Source organism: Colletes gigas, unplaced genomic scaffold (genome assembly GCF_013123115.1).
Source record: "Colletes gigas isolate AHSC1104 unplaced genomic scaffold, ASM1312311v1 Colletes_gigas_Sc00012, whole genome shotgun sequence".
NCBI lineage: Eukaryota > Metazoa > Arthropoda > Insecta > Hymenoptera > Colletidae > Colletes > Colletes gigas.
In genome coordinates, this window is record NW_025106641.1 from 9,388,924 (window position 1) to 9,414,624 (window position 25,701).

General features: G+C 38.6%; 1 protein-coding gene across 2 annotated transcripts in view; it reads right to left on the reverse strand.

Moving 5' to 3' along the window:
• LOC122399004 (very low-density lipoprotein receptor-like) overlaps positions 1–25,701 on the reverse strand; it is a 46,456-nt gene that overhangs the window by 5,190 nt on the left and 15,565 nt on the right. The window contains exons 3-6 of one of the 2 annotated variants that reach the window (XM_043399298.1): positions 19,150–19,272; positions 9,019–9,141; positions 3,212–3,447; positions 2,029–2,230 (exon numbers count right to left, since the gene is read on the reverse strand). In XM_043399298.1, the coding sequence (XP_043255233.1) occupies positions 2,029–2,230; positions 3,212–3,447; positions 9,019–9,141; positions 19,150–19,272 (684 nt within the window). Of the gene's footprint in view, positions 1–2,028; positions 2,231–3,211; positions 3,448–9,018; positions 9,142–10,582; positions 10,703–19,149; positions 19,273–25,701 lie in introns of both variants that reach the window. The other variant, XM_043399299.1, reaches the window with a different exon arrangement.

Below are 25,701 nucleotides of genomic sequence, written 5' to 3' on the forward strand. Positions count from 1 at the left end.
GCCCCGCAACCAAAAATAATTTTTTCAGAATGATTTGAAATTTTTTAATTTCATCCGAAAATTTCAGTACCTACTGGAATTTTTTTCTCGAAAGTGGGTAAAATTTCGGGTGTATGTGTAATGACCAAAAATTATTGAAATCGACCCCTGCAACTAAAAATAATTTTTTCAGAATGATTTGAAATTTTTTAATTTTGTCGAAAACACACCTTCTCGAATTTTTTTCTCGAAAGTGAGTAAGATTTCAGGGGTATGTGTATTTACCAAAAATGATTGTAATTGAGCCCCGCAACCAAAAATAATTTTTTCAAAATGATTTGAAATTTTTTAATTTCATCCGAAAATTTCAGTACCTACTGGAATTTTTTTCTCGAAAGTGGGTAGAATTTCGGGTGTATGTGTAATGACCAAAAATGATTGAAATCGAACCCTGCAACTAAAAATAATTTTTTCAGAATGATTTGAAATTTTTTAATAACTTTTTAACAAAGCCTCAGTCAAGAAATTATTTTTGATTTTCGTCTTATTTTGGCCTCTAGAATCTCCCATTAGAATATTTCTAATTATCATCAGACACGATTCGTGTCTTTCAGAATAAGTCGGATCGTCCGACGAGGACCTGCGACGAATCGAAACGTTATGTAGTGATTTTATCACCCGCAACCAATACATCGCCGATAGAAAGTGCCAAGTCGCTAAGTTTTGTTCGTATTTTCGAAAAGTTTGAAGTATTAAGATTGCGTTCGTAAAGTTTCAAGTCAGAATTCGGAAAACCGGGACCTGTGGAGCTATTTCAAGTGAGGGACACGAAAGTGAATTCGTGGTGCAAGCGGAGACGCACGGAAGCCGAGGAGAAATTGGATAAATTACCATCACCCTGGTTTGCTTTTAAGCAAAGTTCAAGAAGTTTTACGCTCTACCTACGAAATTCTCGATTCGCCCGAAAGTATTTGCACGTAAATGTGTATACAAAACTTAAAATTTATGTATTTAATACATTTTTCTGAATTAATATGCTAAGGAATTCGAAATTTGCACTCCTTAGATGGCTTTCTACCTTGTAATCAATAGTTCCTATTCAATCGCTTATAGTAATAATAATTCTTTTAAAAATAATTGAAATCATTCTTATTTTTTGTTTTCTTGCTTTTCTTATAACGAGGATGGAGGTCATGGTACTTAGAATTGATTTAGCTAACTAACATCACTGAGAATCTTCCAAGAAAATAACTGCTCACAAAAACGAGAAAGTAGATTAAAGGGAGGTTTTCGAGGAAAGAGAGGATCAACTAGATAACCCTGGAACAGCTGATTACCTGTGCGTCCATACATTTTCATTTTGTATACCTGGTAACCTAACTGGAAACTCTCTAAAGCTGCTTTTCTTAAAACAGCAGTTTGCGAAATAGCATGCCCTGTATCTTGGAAAATAATGCAGCAGTCGACATAAAATTTTACAAACGTACTTAGAAAAATACGCTTGGTAAGGTAATTCATTCTAGGCATAATGAACCAACATATCAAAGAGATTATTGTGTAGAACGTAAAATAAGGAAAATTCATGAAAGGGTATAGCCGAATAGGGGGGTCAAATGTGCCCTTGAAGCAAATTTGATCAGAATTAAACATTTTGTGCCAAATTTCAACCCTCTATCTTGTTTGGAAGGTTAATTATAGGGAAAATTCGGATTATCCAATTCGTGCCTATTTTCCGTATTTAATCGAGTACGAAAATTACGTTAAAAAATCTGGTGCATCGTGGTTATCGAGATACGTGTTCGAGAATTTTTTTTGATTTCTCGATCTAAAATTGTAGGTGTGAAAAATTAAAAACATTTGGCCCCCTTACTTGTCTACACCCTTTCGATACATTGAAGAAAAGATTTAGCGAAACAAAATTTTTCCAGATATCGAGACTATTTTTATTCGGTTTATTTTTATTTCGTTAAAGACCTCCGTGCAAAGAACGCCCCATCCTTGTCGCGCTAAGGGTTAAATGAAATATTGATTCTGTGGTTATCGGAATACCTGATATGCAACCGCGACGATCTCCGCATTGAAACTGATCGAGCCTGCACGTGACATTATGGCACCGTTCGGGTGATTCGTCCGCACCGTTTGGGCAATCTTTCCCACCGTCGCAGACCCAGCTTTGGTGGATGCACGTGAAATCGTTCCCGCAATCGAATTCCTTTTTGCTGCAATGACTCGATCCCTTGTCGTTGAAGTCCTGAACCATTCAAAAAACATTTCACATTATCGTTCGTTGCGATCTTGTATATCGTGTTACGTATCATTCATGTATGGGACCGAATGGTAGCTTGGGCGTTGGCCCGATGATCTAACGCACAACCCCTCCGGACGGGGTTGACTCATGCCGTATGTGAGCACCCGGCCCAATTTTCATTCCCTTATAAGCCAATACGCCATCATTGAACAGAGCAATTTCGAGTATATAGGGGCCGCGTTTTCTCACTCGAGAAGCTCAGTTTTTCTAAAACTCTCGACGCAACGTTACTTTGACACTCGAGGCAAGATCGGGCTATAATCCCCATCAAGCAACGTAACTTAGCGGTTTTATTAGTGAGCGTTCATTAGACTAATCGAGAAGTACAACCTAGCAATAGTACTAGTTCTGTTAATTTACCATTGTACTTGAGCATCGACTAAAATATATTCAAGTAGTTATCCTTGCTTGCATTATTCATTTAATACAACCCTGAACCCTATTAACAGTAAGACTAGGGGTATCTCACCGGTACACCTTTACCGCTCGAGGTGTACCATTCCGACAGAGCAAGATCCTAAAACATCCTAAAAACCTACGTGGCTCCCAGGGTATAAAACCCCTGGTTCGTCCACTCCTTCGTCCGTGAAACTATACATTTTCCTTATAAATCTAACCCCGTGGCTCCCAGGGTATAGAGCCCCTGGTTCGTCCGGAAATCCTTTCTCTTTTCTAACCATACCTAAAACCATCCAGGATCTCGCGCTCACAACAATCGTTTCTTAACGCCATGACTCTGACATCGTCAAGAAGACGACACTGTACAGAATAACATCCCGGTGTTTATTTCGGTATTCGGTATGTATATCGGTTTCTGTATTACAAAGCTATTGATATTTCTGTATTACATCTGCTTCGATGAAATAAAATCCCCGAACGAAACAGAACAAGAGTACCCCGCGCATTGTCGAGCGTAACCGTTACCTTGCATCCGATTTCGTCGGACTTATTTGGACAATCGATGTCGCCGTCGCACCTCCAGCGGGACGTTATGCAAACATTTTCCGAGCAAGCGAACTCCGTATCGGGCTGACAAGTGGTTGGCTTGCAATCCTTTTCGTCGCTGCCGTCTCCGCAGTCGTCGTCGTTATCGCATACCCAAGATTGCTGGATGCAGTCTGCGTTCGCGCACGTGAACTCGTCGGACCGACAAGTGTCGTCTGAAGGGAACACGTTCGAGGGAACGAAGAAACAAACATAGCATTAGCAATAATTTACGTCCACGGCGCGATTCTAACGATTCGTTGCGCTAATCGCAGCACGAAAACGCGCGACAAACGATTACGAAGTAGTGCAAACAAGAATGGCGAAACGTGGACATTGAAAAATATTGGATAATGAGAACGAATGTTATTTCTTATTTTTTGCAAGAAATTTGTTCTTTGTTAAAAGAATTGAAATATATTATATTTAGAATTTTTTAAATTATACTAATCATTGTGTGTCACTCTCTCGTACGCAAAAGACGACTAAGACAACCTGTTTCTTCTTTTGCCAGTCCAACGTTATCAAATATGTTAGAAGAATACGTAAAAGATATTGAAGAATAAAACAATAAATATAGCAATATAGACATATTACACGGACAGACATACATTTATCGTGTGTTCTCTGGCATAGGTTACAACGTTTGTGTAGACAGAATATTGAATTCAGGAACGTATAGTGAACAAATATATTTATATATCGAATTTATACAATACACGATACTATAATTTTTATACAAAAACAAGCCAATAATTGTTTGCAGCGTGCAAAAACAAAAAATGGGCATGCAATATGCGTGCTGCAAGCCGACAATATATCCATTTTGGTTATCACGAACGTTGATACTATGTTAAATCCTAGTAAAGTTAAGCTTATATACAGAGGAAAAATCTATCTTCTTTAGATATATTTGAAACAGGATCTGTAAATATATTTAAATTAATTCATTTTTACTTTTATTCCGTTCATCGAGATCTATAAATTAAAAAGAGGAACTTTTACAAATTGTGATGCTCAAAGTCGTTTCTTATAAAAATTCACCAAAGATCGTTTACATTCTTCTGAATATTGCTCGTCCTGATCGTACACACCCTTTGTAACTGTCGATTTTTAATTGAATGCGCTACTCTGCTGAGCTGCGAGCGAAAGGTCGCTCCAAAAATCGTCACGTTAATTACCGATAAATTAAATTTAAGTTTTGGAAGTTTATAAGACGTTCGAAGCTGCACTCGACGAAAGCAACGTTTAAATTATGCGATGAACTATTTGCACTGGCAAGACGATACGCCGGAAGAAATAAGTTTCTTAGCATGGTCCTATAATTAAGCGAGGTAATTAACCGCTCCTTGATCAACGACAGACGTGGTGCAACGTACTCCTGCCACGACACCGTTCAACATTAAATCTAACATAGAGTCAAAAGCTATTTTGTTCATCTACGAGCTATACAAGGCCAATACTCACGTAACACACACATCATTCGTTACAAATCAATGAAAGTATACAACCACGTAAAGATATTTATTGTACAATGGGAAATTTTCGGGAACATTCTGATTGCTTGCACAGCGTATATTGATTTTATATTTTCTGACCTCTTGCGGTTCTATTCAATTTTATATCGAATCGAACGAAACACGGAAGACAATTACGATTCTTCCGAGTAATAAAATATACAATTTACTTTTCTCTTCTTTGTTGAAAAAGAAAAGAAAGCAAACGCCACGTCGAACAGCAAAAGGTCAATGTCGAAAACCGGGAAAGAAGTAAAGAAAGAAAGGACAGAAACACTACGGAAACAACATCGATATATAAACAAGTGGAATCGCCACGGCGAACAAATCATAAGTCACTTTATTAAAAAATTAGATGTAGCTTGTGCGATCCATTCGTGAAATGTTAAACTTTCCCAGAGAAGCTTGCTGGATTATTTTATGGAAAATCCCAATACCGATTTTATCGAGGAATGAAATTATATTACTCTACGCGAAGGAAATTAATATTTCTAGAAAAATATACACAGCTTAAATTCTGATAGAAAAGGCGCGTATCTCGTTAAAAAAATGACAAAACTCTTCTTTAAGCAAGAATATCAAATTACTTTTAAATTTTATAATGGTTATTGAACTATTAAAACTAAAGAATAAAAAGATCAGAGTAATACAACACATCTTCTGAACAAATATTAGTAGGTACAAAATATGATAGAAAGAATTTTAATACAGTGAGTGTCACTTAAAATTGTGTACATTATGATTGAATTAATTTCTGAAATAGAATTTATAATTACGCATAGAACTGTAAAACAAGGTTGAAATAAGGGTAGGTCGCAGAGCTCCATTACTCTGAACCTCGTTTTTTCAATTTGCATTTTCCATTCATTTACTCATTATGGCGAATAAAGCATAATTAAAAGAGGTGAAACCTTATTGTTAGTAAAAATTGTACAAATAAAATTGAGGTATATTTTTTGTATGAACATTCTATACGTTAGCCACTATTTGTTTAAATACATTTCATTGAAGTTTTGCAACATTCTGTTGTTATTTTTAACCGTTCGTCGTGTAAAGCACTCTCGAGGCCTTTCATTTGTTTGTAACATTGTGGTTGTTAATAAACAAAAATCGTACGATTTTACGTGACACACATCGTATAAATATCTCCGAAACAATAGATATTACCTATATTAGCGCAATCATGCGGTTGCTTGGAAAATACTAATTAGGAGAGAATGAAAACGTTCTCGTAATTATGATGATTATATTTAAAGCGCAATGAAAAGAACAACGAGGGTTCCGCAATATCCCGAGCGGTGGTGGTAGTCCCGTACGTGCAACAATTATTAATTAGGGAGAAGCATGCGGCATGCAACGATTACGGAGCACACGATGTTACATATTAATCCTTAAAATACGAAGGGAAGGCGGTGTGTTTCACTTGTTTCGCCCGTGCTTTACAACGCAGCCTCCGCGATGTTAACTTTTAATATCCACCCTAATAAGCACCCTATGGGCACCACCTAACAATGTTAACAGTCCATCGCATCTTCCTTTGTTTAATAATTTTCGACCAACGTCGGGCCGAAATCGATAACAATTCTGAACTCGAAACGATTGATTCTAAACACGTTCCTGATTTAAAGTTTCAAAAGAGGTTGTATCCAAACGCCACAGTCATGCAGTTACGAAAAAGTATATCTAATGATTAATCTTATTGCAAATTGATGCTCGACTGACAGTGTGAAATACTTACCACGCAATTTGCAGAGTGTAATTCACTATTAAGTTCAATAACATATCAAAGATTAAGTGTGATCTATTTTCAGTCTGTCAGTCAAGGGTTAAAACTTTAACACATTGACCACCAAGGTTCAATTCAATATAATAAACAATGAACCATTTCCAAGCAAAATGTACGACACAGTGTCCATGATTAACACTAAACCTACCACGACTGGTCACTTGACCGGTTGAACGATTTATATTTTTCTGTAAAAAGGCGCATAAAATATAGTATCAAATTCTGGTTAGCTTAAAATAGGTATAGCAACGATGAAAAGAGAGAATCTTCAGTTTCCACTGTCTTAGAACAGTCTAACAACGCGTGTTAAGAATACTAAAACTTTAGACGCGTGTAGTTCCGAAACTACTAGTGTTTTATTGATAATTGAACCACTGTTGGCAGCGGTGAAACTTCCCCTTTGAAATGGTTTTTGGTTTTTGTCGATCCGACTTTCCGTTTTGGAGATATCGTAATTTATGTGGAAGGTAATTTTTTTAATTCGACTATCTCTGTCTTTGGCTAACGCATCGAACCTCTCTCTCTCTCTCGCACGTGCATCGTGAGCACGTGAGGTCAGTGACCTCGCGCCGACGTCAACAATGAAATGTAAACAAACTTCGAAGCCTTATATCCCCGGAACTAGCCACCGCATCGACTTGAAACTAAAATCGCTATATCTCCGGAACTAATTATGCTATCGACTTGAATGAATACTCATTTTAAAGGGCTTTTCATTCTCTATCCGATGAATATATCAACTATTATTATTTATGCTTTCTTCTATGTTTATTTTTTAGATTTATTTTAACGTTATGCACCCAAAGAAGTTTAAAATTAGATTATAAATTGTTTATTTAATTGAAAATGAATTTAAATTTGGATACAGAATATTTGCGTAATTATTAACTAACATATTTTCGTAAGTAATTGTTTTCTCCGGAATTAACTACGGTATTGACTTGAAACAAATCTCGTTTTCAATGGCGTTTTATCTTCTATACGATGAAAATTGTAAAATTTCGTAGGTCTTGGTAGGAATGGGTATACACGAAGTGTCGATAGGTTTAGTGTTAAAATTCGCTGTTCGTTCTACATAATCTGTGGTAGAATCGAGTAGAGAACGATTCCTTGTACAAAAAAAAGTCAAACTTGGTGATAGCAAGCACGGAAAAAACGAGATCATGGTAGTAATTAATAAAAAGTCATCGTGAATTTAATTTATACATATTCCAATGCAATCGCTCACTGTTATAACAAGCAAGTTTTGGAAAACATGAAAAATATTGAAATGAAATTATTGATACAAATATCAATTTTACGATTTTAAAAAAACTAATTAAAATCGTGTTTACAAGTATTGTTCTTGATTGCGAAAAAATAAACTTTATCAAATGGTTGAGAACTAAAAAAATGGTAGCTAAATTTAATTCATCGGTGATGTTTGTGATTGCATTATTTACTTTTTTAAATTATTCTTTCCTTGCTCAGTATTCCCGTGAAATTATTCGAAAATAAAATAAATAGGAGGTAGATTTAACGCATAGCTATTAGTGCTCGTTATGACCAAGTTTAATTGCGCGTAAAAAATGTGGTATAATATTTTCCCGGTTTTATTGTTCGTTACCAAGAAAAAAGTCAATTTCCTGGAAAGTAGAATCTCGTTCGTTACGAAGAAAATTTATTCCAGAGGTTTTGCTTATTTTTAGATGACGAATTGTCTGCTTGAGAATGGTTCATTGCAAGTCAGAGGAGAAGCTGAAAAACCAAAAAAAGTCGACGATGAATCGCTCGGGTTGGAAAATAAACGTACAATGCTCGTTGCTTGGCGGCCAACATGTTTAGACAGGGATGGAAAACCTTTTAGCATTAGGAGGACTGCGTATTGCTTCACAGATTCCTCATCAAACTGAATACTTCCTGCACAGTCGATTTTTACAAAAATTACACAGAGATACTTACGTAAACATAGTTAATATCTGTTTAAACATCAGAGGATTCTGCTTACTCTTTAGTTCGTATTTCAAGAAACTTAATAATACGTCCAGGTTATTTAAAAAACATATTACTACAATTTGAATAAACGTCGAGTTGTTGAATCACTCTTAAACAAGAATTTTTACAGAGAAATACAATTCCGGGCAAAGATTAGGTATTACATGAAAACTAAAACTGCTAGAAAGCTCCAGTTGGTCTTAAAAAATAGAGGAAAGCCTTCTGAATATGTCAGTACAGGCAGCAATTAAATTTTTTCGAAAACTAAACGCGTTCGAGACGAGCGACTCTGCTAAAAACTCCGAAAGAAAATTCGCGTTGGACGATGCAATTTATAAACGAAGAGGATACGCGTTTGACAAAATGTTTAGAAAGCCCGCTGGGTTCTCCATCCTTGTGTTTAGAGAATAGAAAGCAAATCTACATGAGAAAGCACAAGCGTAAAGGAGAGCCCCCGTGAAAAAGCTTACTGCACTCAGCCTCGTCTGAAGCGTCCGAACAGTCTGGGTTGCTGTCGCACATCCATGTAAGTGCCACGCATTCGCCATTTCCCGAGTGACACGTGAACTGTTCCGCCGTGCAATTCTTCGTCCCTACAAGATGACAAATTGATTGAACTGATTTTCATTTCAAAGCGCGACGAGACGCCAGGCACACGGTGCCGAGGCCCCGTTAGCGCGTACAATGGCGACAGCGTCGTGCCCTATTTTCCTCGAGAAAGACGAGAAACGTCTCGAAACCCGCGAATTGCATCCCCAGAGTCAATTGTATTCGAAAGCAATTTTTGTATTTCTTTATTTTATCACCGTGAACGCCACCTTTCACGTACGCGAAAGAAAAGGGAACGGACAAGAAAGAAACACATAAAACAATAAAAGAAGTTTCGATCGCCAACAAGAGTTTTTTCTTTTTAATATCTGATCGTTTCTTTTTTGTTGTAAGACGACTACAGTTTTGATAGATTATATCTGGACACGTCTAAAATTACACGGAAACGAGCACGTGAAATAAAGATAGCTTTCTAACGGAACGAAGGTAACCCCGTCGCAAATTAGTAAGCAGCAAAGAACAGCCGGACAAGCGTCCAATTTCCTGTCGATGCTTACGCAAGACACCCGGTAGATCTTTTCTCGCGTATTATCTGTCGCGTTGCGCTTGTTCGTTTGACCTTTTACGACGTGTTCATAAAATCTGCAGAGTACTTTTAATTCTCGTTGGACATTCTAGTTGCGCAAATTGCTATAATAGCGCAAGCCTCGAATTACCGGCGACAGATACGGCGCTACCGGTTAACGATTAAAGAATGACGAGATCGGTGTAACGCGTCGGATAAGGTGTAATTATACTTTGTCGGGGCGCGCGTTAGTCGACGATTTCGTAAGCACGTAGAAATTCGTAATAATAACAGAGAAAGTGCTCCAAAGTGTCCGACTTGTATCCGCCGGTGCAATAATTATTTCAGAATAACGCCACGAAACGACGAAATGACAGTCATCCGATCGTAATTGACGAATAGGCGAGCCACGAGTCGATCTCTATTTTCTCGATCGGCGAAATTCTTTCAACGTTCCCTCTCTTCGCTATGACTTGGATTCCAAATTGATAAGTGCTCTTATCTCGTTACTATTTTACAAAAGCAGAACAGAAGCAACAATCTTCCTCGTTACCTTCGATAATAAGAAAATTATAGATGAAAAACGGGGGTCCGGACTTCGGCTTTCTCCGATAACAAGATAATAATAGAAAAAAGGATAAATAAAAACGTCAGTCAAAACCACGTCTACGTATATTTCAAAGCTATTTACCGGATCGATAATTTATTTTCTTCCGGTGGAGACGCAATTCCGTTTCGATGGGAAACGAGTTCAACGGTTAAGGGATGCAATTTGCGATTTCAAGACTCTGACATCTCTCCCCCCTAATAATCTCGTTCGTCGCCTGTTCCGTAGTTTTCAGCCTTTGGACTCTCTCGTTCCTCCTTGGTCCCTTTGCCGGTTCGTCCAACGATCGACCTAGGACTTATCGATAACTTACTGCGGCAATTTTTCTCGTCCAGACCGTCCGTGCAGTCGAGCTGATGGTCGCACATCCAGATTTTCGGTATGCACTCCCCCGGGCTGCACTCGAACTCCGTTGAGCTGCACGGTTTCGCCCCTTTTGATCGCAATTGTTCTATCATTCCCGTTTCTCCCCCCCCCCCTCTCTCTCCCACGCCTTTCTTCACCCCTTCCCCCAATCCCTGTTTTTCTTTTTTTATTTCGTTTTATCCCCGTTCAGCGATTCTATTTTATCGCGCTAATGGGCCGCTAACGCGAACGCGTGCATTATGAACGTTTCATCGGTCGCGCGATTTATTATCGTCGGACGCGATTTATCGGGACAGGCAAATTGGCGTTTCTCTCGTGTCGCTAGTTTCGGGAAGAGGATCTCGAGCCAAGACAGTGGTTGCGCCCGGGGAGACGCGAGCGTGCAATTGCACCCCCAGGCCACAAATATCCATTTTTCAATCGTTGGAATTTTGTCTACACAATTTCCTTCGGACACGAGGAAAAAGATATTCCGAAATATCTCGTACGACTTTCTTGATTGCTTGCGATCGATGAACTGAATTTTGCAGAACCTCGTTTGCGAACATTCTGCAAAATTGCTAATACAAGAGGCGAAGTTTATGGGTTTCTGATTTCCCTTATGATCGACACCAGAGTTGAGAAATAATCTCCATTCTTGACGTTAAATAGCACTACCATTTTGTGTACACCATGTATGTTTGTTTTTCATCTACAACTCCTACTATTTTTATTGCATTGAAAAGTATGGGCCATTCAATTCACACGTGGAAGTTTCAAAAAACTTAATCAATACAGGGTCTCTATTACTCTATTACTCAATATGTAGTTCACAAGAAAATTCTATAAATAAATACAAGTACGAAAATATTAATTAGATAATGTAGGTTTTCGATCCTGGCTTTAACGAGTTATCAAAACAATTTATTGGTAAAGTAAACCCAGGTTCCCACTAATTAAAATCACCGTTACCTGAGTCGTTGTTCTGCTTCAATTTGTGTTACTATTAAAATTGATGCATGTGCTAATGAATCTGTGGCATGTTGTGCACCGAATCCTCTCATTGATGGATTGTAAGCTATTCCCAAGGATATCGCACGGAATGTTTGCTCGAAGCACCGCGAGACAAAACGTCGTATTGTGAAATGCTATCGAGCCGTTCATTAGCCTTTGACACCTCGCATTTGCACACCGATGTCATCGGTTCTGATTTTAAGCAGCGACCGCAGAAAACAACGCTCGCACTGATTGGCCACGGTCCGGTTTTAGTCTCGATATTCTGAATAATTAAGGAAAAATTACGGTCCTCGGCGCTCAGCGTGATTTCTAGCGCGTATTTCTCAAAGCAATCGAGTAATTACTTAGGAAACTCAAGTATTCGAAGGAATAAAGCTACGTTTTTGTAGACATTAAAAAACTGCATCGAAAAGGATGCATTTGAATTTTTAGATACATAAAAATGAGGAAAATTACGTGTCGTTTAATTGCGTGTGATTTTACGAATAATTTAATGAGACAGTAGAAATGTATTGACATTTTTGTACGGTATTTTATCTGTATGAACGCTGATCATTGTTTTGTTTCATATGCCAGTAATGGTTTATCAAAAAAACCACATTTGGTGTGGTGACATTTATGCATAATATTGGTTTCGTTGCCATTAAACTTTTGGAAACATTTAACGTTCTCTTTGTTAAAAGTTCAATTGTCAAAAACGAGAAAATTTGATATGCTCTCAATTAATATAGAGACAGTTCTGCCAATTTCTGCCACGTGCCATGTGACGTTGTTGTCTACCGAATTTCACCTTTTATCGGTCTCCGTGGCTTAATTGGCACTGCAATATTGAAACCGTTGAATGATTAAACCAATCGAAAGGGTTCTGCGTCACGAGTCCGAGCAATTAATATTAAAAGCGTAACCTCGGACGTAGCGCGATCTTCCCGAACGAACTCGAACACGATTCGTGATCAATGATTTCCTCAAAGAGGAATCGATACCACTCGACTCGTTCAAGACAGCACAATGAGGAGTTATGTAAATTAAACGCTATTCGATATCGCTAAGGTAAATGCAACCGTATCGGCGCTGCTATTTGGAAATGCGACCGATGAAGAGGTCAGGTAACAAGCTACAGAATATTACATTGTATCGTTCCTCGATTAATGAAAATGTACGTTATTAAACGGCTGTTTCATGTGGTATTTACGATCGTTTTATTCCGTGCATTATTTACACTAGAATATCAAGCTCAAAGAGGAGAGTTAATAAAAAATCACGAAAACAATTCAAGATTTAACCCTTAAATACAATTTTAAATAGCTAGCTAAAAACACCATGTGATTTAGCAGTCAAAAAAATAATTCTTTATTAGTTATATCATTTGTAACGTGTTCGGTGAGATTTGTGATCGAAATAAATCAAATGTCGTGCAGGAAAAGCTGTCGTTCCATTATCTGAAAATTCTATTATTGGAACACACATGTCTCCGTATTAGTTCCAATAATTAAGATTCTATTGTGGTCTCACTGTATAAAAGTTCTTTTTATATTATACTACGATTTATAGGACCTTCTACGTGGCAGATTAAAAACACTCTGTTCTGATTTGACAAATGAGATTCGACTTCCATCAACACGCGACAATATGTCTCTTTTGTCAGTGCCCGGTATCTCGCTTTAAAACTTTACGCTTTGTTCTGGAATTTACTGCGCGGGAAAATTGATGTCGTTGAAATAAAATAAATTGCGTCGATGAACAGGGACGATGTCATTTTCCAAATATTCCGTTCTTCTGAAAATGAGTGAATTGGACATTGAATGTTCACGCTGCTCGTCGTATGCGCCCGAGCTATTATTTTTTACGTGTGAGAATCGTTAATACGCTGCAACGTCGATTATCGAGAATAATGGGGAAACAAAAACATTTTCGATAAACGAATTTTCGCATGATCGAGCGATAAGGACGAAAATAAAGTGACTGCACATTATTAAGAAAGATATAATTCGCGTTACCGCGCACAATTATTAAGTGAACGCATATGAAATTGCCAATTTCACGAACATGTGACGGGTTCTCAGAATTTGATAACTGAAATGTATTGCCAAACGGTATTGATCAAATATATCAATTAACACCTTGAACCTAGCTACAAACGATACGATCAATATTTCGTCAATTGTTTCGATACAAAATGACAAATTACGAAGCAACACGAACAGCGAACCAAAGTTAAATTCGAAGGGGGTACGTTTTTTGTACGAATTTCAATTTGATTGAAACACATGATTGTTGTTTGTACTATTAATATGATAATTTTATTACAGTATTATTTATTAATGAAAAATGATAGCTTAATTAAAAGTCTGGTTATCTCATTTGCAATTATTTAACATAGTATCGTGCAGATGTTCAAAGAAAACTGATTTTAATCAAATTTGAATATTTTAAGAATGGATTATGCAGAAGGATTTACCTAATCTGCTCTGGTAATAGGCTTACTTGAGATTAACATTATAATTGATCAACGTTCCACCGTAATAAATTGTAATATTTCTGAGGAAGCTAATTTTTGTTCAACTTTTATACCACATTTCCGAAAGTATAGACGAATGACACTTCTCTATTTCGACAGACATTGTGTTTTATTCAAATCCAAAATCGATAGAACGTACTCAACAACACGATAATACGAGCTCTTGTGAAAATACAATTCGCTAAATTGCAAATTTTTAAAAATAAATATACATTTCTATGGTATAAAAATTAAAATATCAAAAATACAATTCAAACGTATCATAAATAAACTGGCAACATTGAGGTAGAATTTTCTGTTATTATTTTTGAACAAATCAAATTTTCTCGCTTCGAATGGTTAAAACTTGTAACAAAAAGTATTAAAACTAAGATAGAAAATTAATTTAATTTATAATATTTAGTATAAATAAATAACTGCGGTAGCGTTTGAGAGTAATGTTTTTTAAGGGCTCGACCCAGCGTTACACGAGTCTTTGTCGCCAGAAAAAAATGTTTAAAAGGGTCAACGAAACTTCATGGGATTCTGACTGAAGTCGAACAAGAGAAGAACAGCCGGAAGTGGTCCAGATCGTCGCAAAACTAACGGTAGCTTTCGTTCGTGCATCAATCTGTCTCGCCTGCATGAAACCGGTCCGAAAAGTTGCACTTTCACATACCTGTGTCTGCAAGAGAATCGCTTTTGCACAGGTCGATCGTGGATCGCTTCGAGTCGCGCGATCGTCTTCCCAAAATCAACACGAGATATTTCGTTTGCCTGTTTGTCCCCACGCGCGCGACATAAATTTTATACGAGATATGCACACGTTATCAACCGACCAACGCTCGCTTTATTATTAATTGGCACATTTAATATCCATTGGTCGATATTCGCATGGCACGACATTAATTCAAGATCAAAGCATTGCAGTTCCATAAGCAAACATTAATTTATTTATACGTTTCGATTTCAAGATTCGAGTCTTTATATTAAAATTACATTTAGCTCCGTCGATATTTTCTAATTTCGTGAATCTTAAGAAAAGAAATGTAATTGTAGCATTTGTATAAATAAATCAATGCTTATACGAAATAATAAGAGACTAGATAGAATGAATGGAAGATGTAGTAGTTCGAGAAATTAATGTTTCATCACATTTACTTCGTGACACGTTCGAATAATTTTAGGCAGAAACTGTGACGAGAGGTAAACACCAGTTACATTACAATTTTCAAAATATTGTTGGCTGGGGATAAAGTTGTCAAAGTTACTTCGGCAGAATTTGCAGAAAATACGTCATCCCATGAAGCAATTATGAAGTTATTAATTATAAACACGAGTGTACATGAATATTACAAAAGTAATTAAACGACTGATTGCTAATACAATATTGACCGATAATATGTAACTGTAAATATGATCAAAAAACATATTTAAAAAATCTCTTATTTGTAAGCGTTAAAATACTTTCACGATTCGCTGTACACCATCGTAACAAACTATAATAATAAATTTAATCAATATATTCTTCCGCACGTCTTGTTGTTCAACAATTTATGGCATTCTTTCTAGTAATATCTCTGTAGAAACTATACACATGGGTTCTAATAAATATTCAATTATATCTTACTATGTGATTGTTCCTTGTTTACTCGTTAATCCGATTCCCATAAACGTTCGACACAAGAGGAAATCCAGAGTTTACGACGGCCATTTATTATAGGAACCCCTTCGCGTCCATTTATATCCTTTACGCAACCCTTGGCAAAAAGTTTCCGATGGTGTACAGTAATACAAAATTTATAAAAAAATATTCGAATTTTCGAACGACTAAACAAAGTAAACAAGTATAAAACCGATATAAGTTTGAACGTTAAGTTTTTCACAAGTTATTCAAAACAAAAGTTCTTCATATTTTCAACCAGAACTTATACAACGGTTTGAAACAAATATTTTCACAACTTTTCCAAGCGCTACATACAACGCCTAAGTAAACTGCGAACGATGATGAAACATTAATTACAAATAACTGAAAACGTATTGAGTTCCTTACGCAGCCATCTTGATAAATGGATTCTCAAAAAACGCGTTCTTGCGTTCTCCTCGTAACAAGTATAATACGATTCCAAATGTTTGATACGAACTATTGCATTTTCGAGCCGATTATTCGAGGACCGGCCAATCGAAAGAAGTACCGTTTCCAAAGTTTCGGTCGTCGATGAACGTCGCGAAACCAGTTTCGAGGGGCCTAATTGGCCGGAAAGTTGTAAATAATCGTTACCGAGCGACGATCGTACCGAACAATTAGCAAAACGCGAAAGCAATCAGCGGCGGAGCGCTGCTCCCCGTATTTACATGCGAGCCCATTATAATTGAATATTAATTACCGAACGTGTGCCCGCCCGCGCGACCGAAACACGCGCGCATGAATATTAATTCTGGATTTCGCGTCGAAATCGAAATGACGCACGGCGCATCGTTAGTTATTAACGCGATATCGCGTTACAATTTACCTCTGAAAAATAACAATGCGTATCGCGATAAGAATTATATCATGCTCGCTGGATCACGATCACGATCACGATCGCGCCGGGGGTTTGTTCGTTCGCGCGCGCGAAACCGGAGCAGTTACAGAGAAAGGCGTCGATTAACGTTTCGCGCGGCCGTTTTAAATAAAATACGCGCGAACGGTCCCGAAACGAAATAATTCTGTTTGCTGCCTGCGATTTACCCTGCCCCCCTCCCCTCCCACCCCACACCTCCCCCACGAGCAAATAATTTAGTCGTTAAACGTAACAAACGAACCGTTTACGAGATATCGTTTCTTCCTTGCGCGCGCAAGGCTTCGAATCGGTTTACGACATGCTTTATGAAAAATAAAACGACGCTATTGTTGCAGTAACTCTTGGCGCTCGTGCGTTTTATTCGGTTACGATATTGAGAATTAAATCTCCTCGCCCGCTCGGCGGATGAAATTATGGCAACTTCGAGCGCGAAGAGTTGCTGAACTTTTACCTCTGTTGTTCTCTTTCGGTTTCGTTTATTCTTTTCCAGCGGGGGCGTTTCAAAATTCTAAACGCGCGCGTTAACGTTCTTTGGAAAAAACGAGCATAATTTGATTCCGAACGATCGCTCAAGAATGGATAAATATAGTCGTGAGATTATTCGAAAAATCGTGAGACAAACTTGCTCGAATTTGCATAGAAATGAACGCGAACCAGTTTCAATAGCTATCGTTACGATAAGTTGCAAGACTGATGAGTAAGAACACATTGTGCGATCAGTCATTTTGATAAAGAAAGTATAATCAACGACTTTCAACTAGCGTTAATGTTTTAGGGGGAGCGATTCCTCGTGGAAAAACAAATTTTTATAATTTAAAATATTTGAAAATTTCCCGTGTACGTGTACGATCGAATACGATTTGGCTGGCGCGTCTGTTCATTACTCACTTTTTCTACTTATACCGAACACTGTAAGTACACGTGATCCCGTATATTTTCCAACTCGATTTTCTTGAAAACGAAGCTTCGGTATGAAGAAACTTCATTCCTTCTTTTCGACTTGTTTTTCTACGAAGAATCACCCCCTCGTCGGTTGTACTAGAAATAACGAACCAAAAGCTTTGTTTCGGATCGTAGACTCCCTTCGTTAGAAGAAAATCCGATTATACCTTTAAAGCAAATCCTGGTAAATAATTCCGTTTGAGGCTTCCGAATTTGCAGCCTTTCCTTGCCAATATTACAACTTGTTTAATCAAGGCTCTGAACAGATCTGAGCTTGTTTTCAAACTTCTTGCAAGTGTCAGAGCGCAGTATGATGGATTGTTAATCTAGCTGGGCAAAAGTTACGTCGACGACTGTTACAGAATCTTTTAATCTTTATTGCAAGTTATTGAAAATGATAACTTAGTTCTACTTAGGGCACCATGAGAAATCTATTTGTAAGATGTATTTGCGTCACGTGCATTTATTTTATAATTTTAGTTTTTAATGTCAATAGGATACGAAGTGCAAAACTTGTATAGACGTTAGACAGTAACAGATAAGCGTACAGTAAACGTGTTGGTATTCCAGCCAACTAGTAACGCCATATTAAGTTAAAGTATGACGAGATGAAGCGAAAGAACCTCTTTTCCACTGTGCAAGATCGCACACACTGGCTCAGATCCGGAAGCCTCGAGAACCAGTATCAACTGTTCACTCTGTATAAGTAAGTGAAAATCATTCGGGATCAGTAAACGACTGTAAAGCAACGCATCGATTCTCATAAACCGTGCAGATCGTGATTTGCACTGATGGAAGTTGACTGTCCCGAAAGGAATCCAAGTCCTATTAGTCAGAATTATTAATCCCCTGCCCCTTCGAATGTAATTAACTATGCCCAAATAAAGTCTGATTTCCACGAAACATCGTAGAAAGAGAACAACAGTATTAGAGGCTATTGCGTTGGACAAAAGCTCCTTTCATTTCTTCGAAAGGAATTTAAACTATCTTTAGAAATAATGGGGATACTCAAGGTGAACAACGTTATTGGTCCACCCTGTACATACGTGCTCACATAATTGCTGCTTCCGTAAAAGGCCTGTACACTGATCATGTTGGGTATTAGGCAACGTTCTATATCTCAGCAGCTTATGTTTACACTATCAACAAAACGTATTGTTTCTTTTCTCAACGATACGTTTGTTAGCAGAGTGTACACTAGACTGCGGTTCTTTGTGCAAATTCATATTCTTATTAATAGAATTAACGAATAGGAGCTTTGTAGAGGGTTGTCTCACTTAATATAATAATTCGTATCTTACTTCAAGTATTTCTTATATTTTCCCACGTTAAGTGCATTCTGTAGCTTTTTGTTAGAATTAATATGCATATACATCCGCAGTCTAATTATTACATTCCAAATACTTAAAAGATAACAAAAGAAAATGAATAGAAGACATTTTGCCCAAGTAAATAGCTACTGAAAGAGAACCATCGTTTAAACGCGAAAAAGGTACTAAATAAAATGGAACTTACTGCAAACTGTTGGATCCTCGTCCGACCTGTCAGGACAGTCCGGGTCGCCGTCGCAATGCCACCTTCCGGGTATACACTTGCCGTTCGTGCACTTGAACTCCGTCTCGGTGCACTTGTGTATACCTGTAAACCCAGCGTGGTGATGATCGAATCCACCGAATACGAGTACCGCGATGGAAGCCAGTTGCAGCAACGTGCACACGCATCCCGACGCGGTGAAAAGGCGCGTCGGTCTCTCGACGAGCCGCATATTCGCGTGAAAAGACTTTCCGCGTGTCCCTTGAACCTCACGCGAAACCCGCGTATCCGTTTCTTCGGCGTCGTGTGAGCTCGACGATCCGCTATTAGAAGCTTTCCGCGCAGAAAATTGCCCGTCGATCGTTTTACTGCTAGCTCCGCGGAGTCTCGAGCGTTTACGTAGCACCGGAACCGATAAAACGTCTTGTACACGATTACCGTCGCGGAACTGTACCAGGTCGAGTCAACGAGGCAACAGTACGGAGATAGCACGAAACAACACCGACAGCATCTATTCAGAGCATCTTTCGAGCTTCATTGGTCTCGTATATCTTCGAATAAAATCCTCGCCTCGGATCTTCGAACCGCCAGTCCCTGTTCGAGTCACAGATACTCTGGTCCTTTTCTTCTGGGTCTCCTGGCGGATTGCTCGGACCACTTTCAAGACCAAACGATTATTCGCGAACGAACGATTCTGCAATAAATCGGCTCGCTTCTCGCCGAACGACAGAATCCTACGCGAAACTCCGACTTATCCTGTCCCTTCCTGCTGTATCTCTCGTGGAATCACTGGTCGAAGGCGACGAGCATGTTTTCCCTCGAAACTTTACCTCCTCGGGGAGCAAAACCCTTCTCGAATGGTAATTCTCCGCCACTCGCGACGCGAACGGATCAGAAATCGCTATCGGGGTTCCCCGAATCGAGTGTTGCTCCGGAGACGACGATGCACTCACGATGGCGGCTGCGAATGGTTTAAGCCAGAAGCCGAGTAAACGGGCCCCTATATATGGGCCCCAAGACGGACACGCGATACTGCCGAGTGCACCAACCACCAACGTCGGGAGGGGAGAGAACGAATCGAACGCAATTGTTATATTCCTTTTTGCGTGTCTAACAGAAAGCAACCGCCATTTCGCTGAATCAGGAAATACGAGCGTGGCTCGTACGATCAAGAACCGCGATGAGCCCGATTAAGTGGCAATGAAACAGATTCGCGTCCCACGCAATCCGTGGCTATTACAGCGTCAGAATGCTTTTGCTGGGAGAAAGGGGGGAATAAAGAGAGGGGAGGGGGAAGAGAACGCGTCCACTTTGGAGCGCTTTGTTTCCATCGACGGAAATTAAACGGAGGACTCTCGTTCGACCATCATTCGGCGTCGATGGATCTCGTTTTTTATGTATATTAGTATTGTTCGATTTTTGGTTGCTTTCCGTCCAAGCTCCGTGCCATTGCATTTGATAGGTTTGCTTCCGACGTACGGCAAAAAGCAAAATTGAACAATTTTTCTAAAAAATTTTATTTCCGTTACAACAGCTCGACAGAACAAATTTGTGGAGAAATTTGATTTGTGGAAAGGTGAGTATGATCTAGAAGAGGGTTAATTTGGAGAGTAAAACCTGTATCGGTGCAAATGAGTTAAAATGTATGTTTTTTTTATCGGTGTTTCTATTCCGAACGCTCGAGTCTGGTTTACAGCATCGCGACATCCGAGCATGTATGGAAGTCGAATCGCCTGTTTAGGCTGAACCCAGATACTCTAACCCAACTTCTCGGTTAACCAGATATGTCGATGGAACGCACGCGGCAACACAAACAACGACGGCTCGTATGGCCTCGAACTAGGTTTCGCGAAACGTAACCGAGCTTGAATGGAAAATATTCCGATGTTAAAATCTGATATTAAGCCCGAGCCGAGCCCTCGAGAGTTCGAAACAAAACTTTCGTACGGAACAAAGGGGGAACGAAGTCATTTAGGGATCTCGAAAGGATCGTTTCGCTTCGTTCCATTGAATTTTAATAGAGCGATACGCGACGCGCCTCCGCTCGAAACGCGATCGACGCAAGAGCAACGGACGAATGTATTTCAGGAGGTCGATCCGCGGCGTATCGATAACGACGGTCTACTTTTTTTCATCCTGCCCATCGTCTACGAATGTTTAGTCGCGAAACGTGCATTGGAAATACATAGTTGCGCAATTAGACTGAAGAGCAGATCGAACTGGAATTCAGGAAGTCTGGAAGAAGTAATGACGTAGCTGACCGCGGGCGAAATCGCCTCGTGTTTGAGACAGTTGTTGAAACCTCGCGGAGGAAAAATTGCTAGAGGAAAATTTCGTTGATCGAAGAAAGAAATCGAGAATCGAAATACAGGAAGTCGAGCACGAGGGACGGGAATACGTCGAGACGACCAATACGCGAACAGTTTCGTCCGTTTTAATCGGAGACGCAATATGAAATAAGATTCTTGCGGTTCGTAGTCCACCCCAGTGGTCTTTTCGAGCGTTACCGCACGATACAATGAGCGATATATGATTCATAATCGCGCGAAACCCAAGAGATGCTATTGGGTTGTTGCGTATGAAATGATTTTCTAGAGAAAGGACGGTGACAAACATTAACGAATCTTGAAGCATGCTTCAGGCGTTATCGAATCATGTTATTTAATCAATATATCTGTTATTTTACTATTTGACCATTGGAATTGGACCATTTTTATGGGGTTTTTCTCATTTTACGGGGTTAAGAAACAACATTTTGGACATTCTTAGAACTTCTACATATTCTTCATCAAAATACGCGTTGCTTGCATTTTGAAACATTAAAATCCTCCAATCCATTCGGGAGTTATGATGTTTTAAACAAACGCATGTTTCGGGGAATTTTTTTCTAGAAAATGCGTAGGATTTTGGGGGTATGTGTATTCACCAAAAATGATTGTAATCGACCCGTACAACTAAAAATAATTTTTGTAGAACGATGTAAGATGTTTTAATTTCTTCGAAAAATTTCATGACCTACTCGAATTTTTTTCTCGAAAATGCGTAGGATTTCGGGAGTATTTCTACTGATCAAAAATGTTTGTAATTTACCCCTGAAACTAAAAATAATTTTTTTAGAATGATTTAAAATTTTTTAATTTCGGCGAAAAATATCTGCACCTACTGAATTTTTTTCTCGAAAATGCGTAGGATTTCGGGGGTATGTTTATTGACCAAAAATGATTGTAATTGACCCCTGCAACTAAAAATAATTTTTGTAGAACGATGTAAAATGTTTTAATTTCGGCGAAAAATTTCATGACCTACTCGAATTTTTTTCTCGAAAATGCGTAGGATTTCGGGAGTATTTCTACTGATCAAAAATGGTTTTAATTGACCCCTGTAACTAAATATAATTTTTTCAGAATGATTTGATATTTTTTAATTTCGGCGAAAAATATCTGCACCTACTGAATTTTTTTCTCGAAAATGCGTAGGATTTCGGGGGTATGTTTATTGACCAAAAATGATTGTAATTGACCCCTGCAGCCAAAAATATTTTTTCCAGAATGATTTGAAATTTTTTAATTTCGTCGTAAAATTTCTCCACTTATCCCTGTATTAATAATATTACGTTTTATTTTTTACTTATTTTGTCACGATCGCCGCGAGTGGAATATCTGTTGACACGAACCTCGAGGATCGCCCCTTCAATTAAATTGGATGTGTAACGTGAAAACGCAGAAAAAGAAAAAGCGTCGTATGGAGATCGATCTTCGACGTTGAATTTCACGAGCGATGATGCCTCGAAAGTGAAATCGTTCTGCACCGAGCGAGGAATTCCCGGCGTGCATCTGAATTGAAAAACCGGCGCGCAGGGCAACAGGAAGTTGAACGGTTTACGATAGAATGCAGACGACGAAGTGGAGGCAATCGGCGATAGGTAACACGATTCTATCGGTTTCAATCGGAGACGCAGTACGGAACGAGATTCTTGTGGACGGAAACTTGCCACTCGTCCGTCCTTCCTTTAACGTATCGCCACCCCTTGGTGCGCCCGTTTATGTGTGTCGCAGCCCGATGGCGCACTCGGTGATCTAGGAAGCAATTTCGCCATCCTCCCGCCACAAATATCCATTTTTTAATCATTAAAATGCAAAAGATAAAAGAAAGAGACGATTCCCCGTGCAAAAGTAAATCGAAAACACAGGGTATCCGCACGCAACCGTGGAAAAAATCCCCCGAAGCTTCGAAATTGTTTCGAGTAATGCAATATCCACATTGCTCTCGTTTCAGTAACTCTCTAAAACTTGAAACGATTCATGAGCTTTACCGAGTCTTTATGAATATTTATCCGTACGCATTCGCATGTATTCAAATTTTATAGTTAAATGTATCGTTACGTAAATGCCTCGCGCGAATTTGTTTTTCTATCCCGTAACGATTTTAGATTTATAAACGTTAATATTTTATTTTTACTCTTCCGGTGAGAGCAAAAACGAATGGTCGAAACGTGGCGATAAATAAAAATATTTTTACGGAAGTTGCGAATAGTATTGGAGCAAACAAAAGAATTGAATTTCCTTTTGTTAAGAACCGTGAGCGTTTGGCTATTCCAATCGAGGAATCTTCTCCTTAAAATACTTGACAGTTTAACATGTTGCAACATGTCAAAATCAGTGCACTGATTTGTGCGGAAAGAGATGTATCGTTTATATCGCGTATTCTTCATTCAGCTTGGATAACGAGTGTTCCGTTATTAACGGGGTCACTCGTGTCGTACCATTTTTAACCAGTTCAACCTCGAAACTATTTATTTCCTGTCGATCGAATAAACTCGTTGCTACACGCTCCCAATTTCGAATTACTAATTGCTGTTAAATCCGTGATTACGCGAAAATGGCGTTCGAAATGCGCTACGGTTATCAAGCGGGCACGTCCAATATTTTCCAAACTTTACACTGGCAAGGGAGACGCGATCCGATATCGCGAAATTATCGATTCATCGAGTGGAACGTTCACTTTTTTCCTCCTATTCGTTTATTTGTTTAACGCCGCATCAGCTTAAAAGCCATTAACGGCAAATGAAAGTTATATTTTTAACTTTCAATATAAATCCCAGATGAATATAACGAGTATACAATTGCATTTTATCACTCTTATTAATCGTAACAGCTCTTCTCAGTTTATTTATCAAATAATCGTTCGCGTTGTCTGTGCGTCTCAATTCCAATGATCCAAGTAAATAAATAAAGACACGAAGAAACGGTGAAAGTTGAATTGCGATTAAGTAACAGGAAAATTCCTATCGATTTCCGTGATTGCCTTGCTCTTCATTCCCCTTTCTTTTCCAGTTACAGAAAAAATTATCTCTGTTTCGGCTTAAATTCAACGTTCTGTTGGAAACTTTGGACCAAGAATTGCGTGTGCTCGAAAGTAAAGGTAAAATAAACGCATTTCCGTCGTGAATAGGTAATTTAGTTGGGCGTCGACGATAATTATTATCACGTTCAAGTCTTTCAAGCTATCGAACGTTCCCTTCCAATAACCTAGTTGAATGCTCGTACAATTTCAAACGAGATTAAGAAATTGCAAAATGCACGGCGCCGAGCATTATAACGATTCTTCCCCTCCTCCGTGCAATTAACAGCAGCATTCTATTGTCGCGAGAGCGCGCAAAAAACGTGCCTTTTAAAAAGAACAAGCGAATATTAAATAACGATTATCGATGGAGAACCATGACACGGAAGAAAAATGTTTCCAGTGTCCCGAACTTTCTTTTAAACGAAGATTGCACGTTGTTGCGTTCGATTCGACCAATTTTTTGCGCGGTTCGAATCAACGCAAAACGGAACTGCCTGTACGCGTGTCAGATTTAATATTATTCGACAGTCGGTAGAAAAACGATTTCCAGAATTCCGAAAGTTTTTCAAAAGCAGAGTTTTATCGTTGGACGCCAGCCTTCGTCACCTAGCAAACAGAACGTTACGCGTCGACTGATAAAAGATTTATGGAGCATTACAAAAAGGAAGTTCGAGATTAAAATGTTCTATTAACGAGATATCAGATTTGTAACCCTGACTTTAAACCCTCCTGTGCAGCGTTTAAACAGACTTACATGTACAGTGTCCCAATAGTCACCAATGACCTGCACTCGCGCATAACACTTGACAAATAAAATTACGTAAATCGTTTGCGTCAAGACATCGATAAAGATGAATCGTGGATCTACGATCACTGGACAGCTTTTGTTTATTTTACACGCTTCCAAAATCCTCGATTCCTCTTTAAACACTCCGTACACATAGATGTGTACCAGCAGTGATAAACACTATCGGACATATACAGGGCAAACCACATAATTTAATCGCCTCGATCATTCGCGCGTCGTCGGTGGGCTGACTCAAATTTTATTTCTCTCTTGGTTGCAATTTGTTGCAGAGAAATCAACGATAAAATAAAAATGTATTTCACGAGTAATCTTAACTCTGACAACCATTTTAGCTCGGATAATATGCAAAAGGGAAGTTAATATTTTAGTTCAATTATTCGAAA